Source organism: Ascaphus truei, chromosome 21 (assembly GCF_040206685.1).
Source record: "Ascaphus truei isolate aAscTru1 chromosome 21, aAscTru1.hap1, whole genome shotgun sequence".
Lineage (NCBI taxonomy): Eukaryota > Metazoa > Chordata > Amphibia > Anura > Ascaphidae > Ascaphus > Ascaphus truei.
The window spans coordinates 16092650-16100739 of record NC_134503.1 but is presented as its reverse complement, the minus strand read 5'-3'; the positions used below and the strand labels follow the sequence as shown (position 1 = coordinate 16100739).

The window sequence follows — 8090 nt, the reverse complement described above, 5'->3', positions numbered from 1 at the left end:
ATGTTATTAGGTGTTTATAGGTCACAAGCTGATATACCCGGCGTTGCTCGGAATGTAATGTTCCCGCTCCCCTCCCCCCTCTCTCTCCCCTCCCCCCCCTCTCTCTCTCCCCTCCCCCTTCTCTCTCCTCTCTCTCTCCCCCTCCCCCTCTCTGTTTCTCCCCCGTTCACATCAATTCGGCCCCCCCCCATTTACAGGTCTGTGTGTCCATGTTAACTACACCTTGATAAAGGGCGTACGGTACGGCCCAAAACGCGTAGGTGCGTTACTTCTGTATCAAGGGTCTAACATGATACAATAAACGTTTCTATATTTTTATATATGTGAGCATTTTTGGCAGTGCTCAGCCTTCTTTCTATTTTTCTATTTATTGTTTCTATAGCAACCATTTACAAAGTCACATCCCCTTCCTCTTCTGAAACAGGCTCTGGCACATCCCTTATTGAGTCCTGCCCTCTCTCTAGCAGTGCACCAATTGTATCTAGCGCCTGCCTGGCCACATGATCTTCCCCATAGAACTTTGCATCTTTGTTCCTCTTCTTCTGCCCTGACAGCCATTCACTGAAACCCCCGAGCCGAATCTTCACCGATCTATCACAGGAGAACAGATCGATCGTCAACTTGCCTAATTACCTATCATTGTGTGGATTGTATTGATGCACATATTAAAGGGGGAAAATAAAATGTGGGGGGAAAAAACGGCAGCTTGGATTGCTGCTTTAAGAAACTAAAAAATGTAATTATCCATTTCTAAATCTCAGTACTTTGAGGGGTTCCTTCCCTGGGAACGCCGGGTAATTTGAGTTCATATAAAATAAATTGCAACCAGTGTTTGTTTGAATGTAGCATTTTATTAATACGCAGACGAGCTGGGCCTCTTTCATATCCTCAGATTGAGCATAAAGCCATTTAATATATGAAGTGCCGCCTAGTGGAAATGTTAGGTACTGTTCTTGCATTCTGAAAGGACAAAAACCCATAAAGCAGTTAACATTAGTAACGTGCATTTGAATTGGAATATATTAAAAACATTTTAACGTGTTCGATAATGAGTTATATGGAAAGAAAACACATGGCAAATATCCTTAAACATACAATACATTATGCTTTTATTAAGACTAGGAGGCTCAACTCCGGTGCTCATGCTGCTCCCCCCCCCCAAACAAGTCAGGTTTTTAGGATATCCCAGCTTCAGCACAGGTGGTTCAATCAGAGGCTCAGTCTGAGCCTCTCATTGAGCCAGCTGTGCTGAAGCTGGGACTGATTGAGACACCTGTGCTGAAGCAGGGATATCCTGAAAACCTGACCTGTTGGGGTAGGGATTTGACGACTGGAGATGAGCACCCTGGCATTAAGGGATAGCTGCAGGGGTTCCAACCTTACAGTAATAAGGCCTGAACTCTAAAGCAAACATGTTTTATTAAATATTCAGCGGTTGGGCTTGTTTGTTGTTTTTTAAATATCCTCTGAAATCGCACAGTGAGCGTCTAAAGGTCACTTAAAGCTCTAAATAAGAATTTCTGGGAGAAGAAAGAACACACATGCATGTATCTTCAGTCCACAAGGGACTAAAGAAATATAATCAGAAATCTTCTGAGCAGGGCCGCCAACAGAAATCATGGGGCCCAGGACAAATCAAAGGAGCACCCAAACCCCCACCCCCACCCATAGCTCACCTACCACAGAAATTTTTTTTTTAGCGCGCAACTTTTACTTAACTGTTTTTTTATTGTAATACAGAAAAAAACATTACAATGCAACCTACAGTATTTATTTTTATATTTTCAACAAAAGACATGTGACGACCTGCATGTGTGAGTGAATGACTGGGTGGGTGGGTGAGTGACTGGGTGGGAGGATGAGTGGGTGTGTGAGTGAATGAGTGAGTGACTGCGTGGGTGGGTGACTGGGTGTGTGGGTTGAGTGACTCGGTGGGTGACACTGACTGGGTGGCAGTGACTGGGTGGGTTGGGTGAGAGTGACTGGGTGGGTGACAGTGACTGGGTGGGTTGGGTGGGTGGGTGCGTTGAGTGACTGGGTGGGTGACAGTGACTGGGTGAGTGGGTTGAGTGACTGGATGGGTGACTTACCTGGACCAGGTGGGTGCTGCTTACTGCTTCCTTGCCCGCCAGCCCCCTTCTGCCCCCAGATATCCCGCGGCAGCTGCCCAGGGCGGGAGGTGGGCTGGGGGGACAGGGGCGCGGGAGGTGGGCTCGGGGGAGTGTGGAGCGGGGGTGGGCTTGGGGGTGGGGGGTGCGAAAGGTGGGCTCGGGGGGCACACGGTGAGGTGGGCGTCTGGGGGGGGGCACAAGTCTGGCGGGCTAATTCCGCGGCTGCTGCCTAGGGCAGGAGGCACGCGCGGGGGAAGCTCAATTGATGCTTCCCCTCCATCCCACGTGGAAGCGGAGGGGGGGTGGAGTGGGCCCATAGGCAGCAGGCCGGACACCGTGCTTGCCCTGCGCATGTGCGCCGGGATCTCTGCTCTGCACATGCGCACGGGGAATCGCAGGCATTTAAAATTTTTTTTTTTTTTTTAATATAACTGGCATGGCCGCGCAGGGGTCTTGGGCGGCCAGGCCCCCTGACTCATGGGGCCCGCCAGTACCTTCACCCCCCCCTGTTGGCGGCCCTGCTTCTGAGTGTGATGGTGCAGTATACCGGCAGATTTCTGCGGGGAAGTGATGGGGCTTGTTAAAACATTATATTTCTACATCAATTGTGGGGGGGGGGGGGGGGACTTGTGTTTTGACAAACAGAACATGATACTACACTGAATTATATATACAAGCTAATAATGGGAGGTCTGGTGAAAATGCAACAGGCAAAAGCCAAGATATGGGGAAGCATCCTATTGAAAATGTCAGCCTGGGGAAGATCCCGCCTGTGATTTCAATCTTCTGTGTATAACTGCAGCAAATGTGCAGTTTTAATACTCACCTGTTAGGCTTCCGTCATGCACTGATCTGTGGGAAGGAAATACATGGACATTTTAAAGAAGTGGTGTACACACATATTACTTTGTAAACTACATTATTTGGGTTATCAAATCTGTGTCTGTTGTACATTGTAATACAGAGACAGAAAGGACCATGTAATTATTGAGTCGGTGTCAAATCAGACCTTGTATCCTAAGCTTGGGACAGATCATGAACTCTCCGTTGTGTGCTACATGCTATAGGGTAGCCAGGTGTCCAGTATTGAACTGGACTGCCATGTATTTGGACACTCTGTCCAGTAAAAAAAATAGAGGTAATACTGGACATGTACTGTATGTGTATACCGGTGTTACCTCTCTGGACATAGTGACCTGACCGGCTTTGGGAGGCAGCAGGATTTCTCTGAGCAAGGAGAGAGCAATGCTATTGCTTGGGGGGCTGGGCAACTTCCTCCATCTTGATTGGTTGCATTACCCAGCAGCAGCCAATCAGGAGGAGGTGTCAGGAGCCTGGGGGTAGGGCCAGCGAGAGGAGGAAACAGCATGGAACAGAGAGCTGAGAGGTGTATCTGTGTGTCTCGAGCGTGCGTGTGTGTCATGAGTGCATCGCCATTGTGTTCAGTATTTTTGGAGAAGCCACCAGGCAACCTTATACATACAGTGTGTTTGATTTTGTGCTGTTTGTTTTGTTTTCATGTAATTGTGTTGTGTGTTACAGTGACCCGGCATTCGTGCTGTATTTCCGTAGTGTTGGGTTTGCCAGTTTTGTTGTTGGGTTCGCTATGCATGAAATGTGCTTTGGTGTTTCTGCAGCTGTTGAATTCAGTTATTCATCACATTGTGTTTGTATTAAGACTTATGTGTTTCAGGTTTGTTGGGCATTACTTTGGGCTTTTTATGGGTTAGTCTTTGTATTTGGTAGGCTAGGGGTGCGCAAACATTTTCTTCTCTGCCCCCCTGTCTGCTCTCCCCCCCCTTCTTGCGCCCCTGTCACGATGGACGAACTTATTAACAAATTTATATTTCTTTGGATCCCAATTGAGCAGAACAAGTTGAGCAAAATAAACAGGTTTATTCCCTTGATAGGCAAATACACGACAATTGCAGAATACACTTACTTATATAGGAATAGGCGAAATTGTCCAGTGAACGGGAAACACAGGAAAAATGTCTCTTTAAATTGCTGTCCTTTTGCAAGGGGCACAAGACGCAAAGCCCATAAGTTCTTGTACAATGAAATGTCTGTTCTGAGTCCATGGAGTTCGTTAGAGAACCCCCAGCACCAACTAATTCCTGAAGATGAGTTAGACTTCTTGTTGCGTTGGAAAGAACTCGTTGCGTTCTGGAATTGTAGGCTGCTGGACTTGGACGCGAAATCGTTGGAAAGTTCAATCAGATGGTAGAAAGAAAACAGACAACGGGGATACCTTGGGGAGCTTGTATATAGGGTTTGATGTCCTATCTGTAGCCATGTGTAAAATTGGTGTACAGATCTCTCTCTTACTGAGCAGTAACTCCTGTTAAAAGGTCAGGGTTGCCAGTAGTCATCATGGAGGTTTGCCCTCAACCCCTGTGATGTGTAAGATAGTAGCAAAGGAAGTGACAGCATGCTCTGTGTCCACTGTTAGTGACACAGAGGTGGGTCTTTTCTGGAGCTTATATAATGCACAGCACTGCCAAAAGTTTGTGTCTGCTGATCCTGAGTGAAGTGTCTGCAGCAGTTCAAGTCTGTCTGTCAGAGAGTCAAGTGCAAGCTGATTACACACGGTGTCCAGGGACCTGGCACAGCTGGTGGTCTCCCTTAGGGGAGAGGTGGAATAACCAAGCTGATTAGAGTGGAGGAGCAGAAGGAACCTTCCTCAAGATGGTCAGCCTGACAATGTGCGGCTTAGTGTCGGCCGCTATGATGGGCTGTCTGCCATGTAACCTGCAATTAAAGATGCCCTTGTTCAAGAGACCCTTCTTGTGTGAGCCTGGAGTTATTCCACAAGAAGATGCACCCAGGGGTTCTCTACCAGCAACTCCTCCCTGCTATCGTGGGGACCTGGGAGAGATGGAGGCGCTGTAATGACCGTGAGTAGAACTCAGAACACTACCTCAGACGCCTGTTATGGTGAAATCCCCATTACCATCCAGCGGGAGACTCAGGAGTCCTGTGAGCCAGCAGGTGCACCACACTACACAGCCATGTAATTGGGGGGATTTTCTCACATATGGGTCAGGATCAGAAGGGCCCAGGGGAAACACCGTTACATATCTTTAACATAGCTCTCCAACCCCGGGCGTGGGAAAAATCATTACCCCAATCACCACCTTGCTCACACTTTGCAGTGTGGGCACATCTGGGATTTCCTGTTGCTACTGAGCCTGTGCCAACTTGACACTTGGGCTACTTAGCATAAGGATAGTCCCCCCTGGCCGGCGCCTCCCGGGCTAGGGTTTGGGCCCAAGGTGTGAACCAGCCCTGCTGGCTAACAGGATTTTCTAGTTAGCCAGCATCCTGGCTAATTCACATTTTGGCAGGTCTGGGGCTTTCAACTGCAACACCTCACGAGACCGGTAGGCATTGCCACCACAGGAGGTCTCTGAAGCTTGCAAGGAAAGTACCCCCAGCTCATAAATGCAAATAGCATATGTGCAACATATACATTTCAAAGGCAGCAGGAAAATACCATCCTGTTTGTACTTTTAAAAACTGCAGCGAAACGGCACTTTATAAAAAATATATGTTCCACAAGTAATATTTTGTGTATGTGCGAGCTTGGGGTATTTCACTGGGCTTGCATACCAAATTTCAGGGTGCTAGCTCCTTCCATTAACTTGCGGCTCGGCTATCGCAGCGCTATCTTGTGCCTAAAAAATAGTATTTAGACACAAGATATACTTTACCACTGCAGGCACACACCAGCCTGCAAAATGGGGACAAAAAGGGTACAGAGGGGAGAATAATACATGTGAGATGCAGACAAAGTTAACACCTTCATCCCCAATACGATTAAGGACTAACCAGCCGGGCACCCTGCCTTTATTAATGCGCTGGTTAATCCTTATTATCGTCACAGCCCCTCCTCCCTCTCTTTAGCTTGTCTCCGGCGTGATGTGACCCCCGCGGCGTCATTTGATGCCACGTTGCTATGGCGATGCGTCGCCAGATGCCGCCGGAGACAAGGTAAGGGAACTTATAGAGGCCTTGCACGTGCTTCCCCGCCATTTAATTGAAATGCTTTGGGGCAGAGAGGGGGGCTTCTGTAAGTGCTGCGCTCCCCTCGGCCCAGTGTTGGGCATTGACCCTGGGATGTGTTGGATGTTGGGTTGTCAGACGCTTGTTGCATGAGACTTTTTACATTTTAGGCATTTTATTAGTTGGCATTTTTCATTCGTGTTTAGCTCTATACCGGGTCCCGGCTGTATTATATTTATATATACACATATACACCCTCTTGATTCAGTTGCTGGTGAATCAAACACATTATTTATTCTCATGTTTCACTCTTTAAAAAAAAAAAAGGCATAAGTTTGAGTGTCCTGTGGGGTAAACATTTTATTTACTACACTCTAAATCCGGAATGGCAAACTCTAGTCCTCATGATAAGGTTTTCAGGATATCCCTGCTTCAGCACAGGTGGCTCAATCAGTGGCTTGAGCCACCTGTGCTGAAGCAGGGATATCCTGAAAACCTGACCTGTTGGTGTCCCTTGAGGACTGGAGTTGGCCACTCCTGATCTTAATGTGTGGCTTTGCTGTTCTTGATACAAAGCAAATAGAATGGTTAATAGTACATGTGTATTTCCACCTGTGTTAAGCATTGTACCATGTGAAATACCTTGTTGTTTTCTTACCAGTTTGAGGCAGAATGAGAATATTGTCCTCGCCAAACCCTTGCAGACAGAAATTACGGAATTTGGTTAGCACTTCTGGCCTCAGTTCCTTATCTCGGCCTGAAACCAGAAAGCAAAACTGCTCCAAGAATGTTCCTGCCCATCATATCCTACCTGAGGAATCTTCAACAACCCGCAGTCCTATTAATGTGCCAGTAATGCCTCCGATTATCCCTCTACCTTCACCTGATACACACAGGTTTTTCCTGCTCCCCCAGTATACCACAAAGATATTCAATGACCCCCTCATATTTCTTATTCATACTCCCATAATGTTTTATACCGTTCCACATATCCACCCGGTGTATTGTTTCCTTCCTGCTCAGATTCTTGTTTTAGCATCCACTCCCCATTGCATCCCAATATATTCACATCTGCCGCTGTTAAGTCCGATCCATTCCTTCTCTGCTCCTTTGTATTCTCAGTGTAGGTATCCCTCCGTTTCCCGCTTTGCTTCCCTAGGTCTTTTCTAGTAACCCTATTTTGTGGACTATGGTCCTATCCATTGCTACCCCTTTTTATTCTATATCTTGTGTGTGGCTTTCCACCCCATTCATACCTTTTCTGGCTTCTTACTGCCCATAGATGATGGATCTTCTCAACCAACCCCAGTAGAGCGTTCACTTACCAAACAGAGTCACTACGGTGTAGACGTTCATGTCCTCTGTATTACGCATGGCCATCATGGCATATTCCTCGTAGTTGGTCTCGACAAAGCGCACGTCAATTTCCTGAACCGAGCCTTTTAGAGAAGAACACACCAAAAAGTGATTGCCTTATCTATCAAAAGTACCTCTGAGCAGGGAACGGGGTCTTACTATTTTACTAAACAACAATTTGCCCTTCTATGGATATATGTACAGGATTTATGTATTAACAACAATATGGTTTTTAAATTGTAATGTTATCTGCCATTAATTCACTCATTTAGTATTAGCCTCAAATCTAATAATCATATGATCATTTGATAAATGTCAGGTAAAGTAGGTGCCTGTTCTAATGTAACTGCCCTCCATGTTACTCCTGTATAGGACAAGTACAGGGGGCTGCAGCCTTTCAAGGAAGAAACACATGCATGAATATTACACCCCCCACACACGCATACATATACTGTACACACACTAATAGGTAAATACTGTATAAGCATTAACATACAACAAACTTACTTTAATCAGATTTAGGGAAAGGAAAAAATATGTGGGGGAATAAAATGAATCTCGCAATAATAAGTCCCTTTATTTAGTTTTTTTTAAAAAAAATTCTGTGCAAAACTAATT

At 46.3% G+C, this 8090-nt stretch overlaps 1 protein-coding gene across 3 annotated transcripts in view; it reads right to left on the bottom strand.

Moving 5' to 3' along the window:
- Positions 1–831: 831 nt before the first annotated feature.
- LOC142472230 (lipocalin-like) overlaps positions 832–8090 on the bottom strand; it is a 174600-nt gene continuing 167341 nt past the window's right edge. Inside the window, exons 5-8 of one of the 3 annotated variants that reach the window (XM_075579133.1) lie at positions 7442–7555; positions 6775–6873; positions 2938–2963; positions 832–960 (exon numbers count right to left, since the gene is read on the bottom strand). In XM_075579133.1, coding sequence (XP_075435248.1) covers positions 2941–2963; positions 6775–6873; positions 7442–7555 — 236 coding nt within the window. In that variant the 3' untranslated portion in view covers positions 832–960; positions 2938–2940. The remainder of the gene's footprint in view (positions 961–2937; positions 2964–6774; positions 6874–7441; positions 7556–8090) is intronic. The other 2 variants (XM_075579128.1, XM_075579127.1) reach the window with 2 other exon arrangements.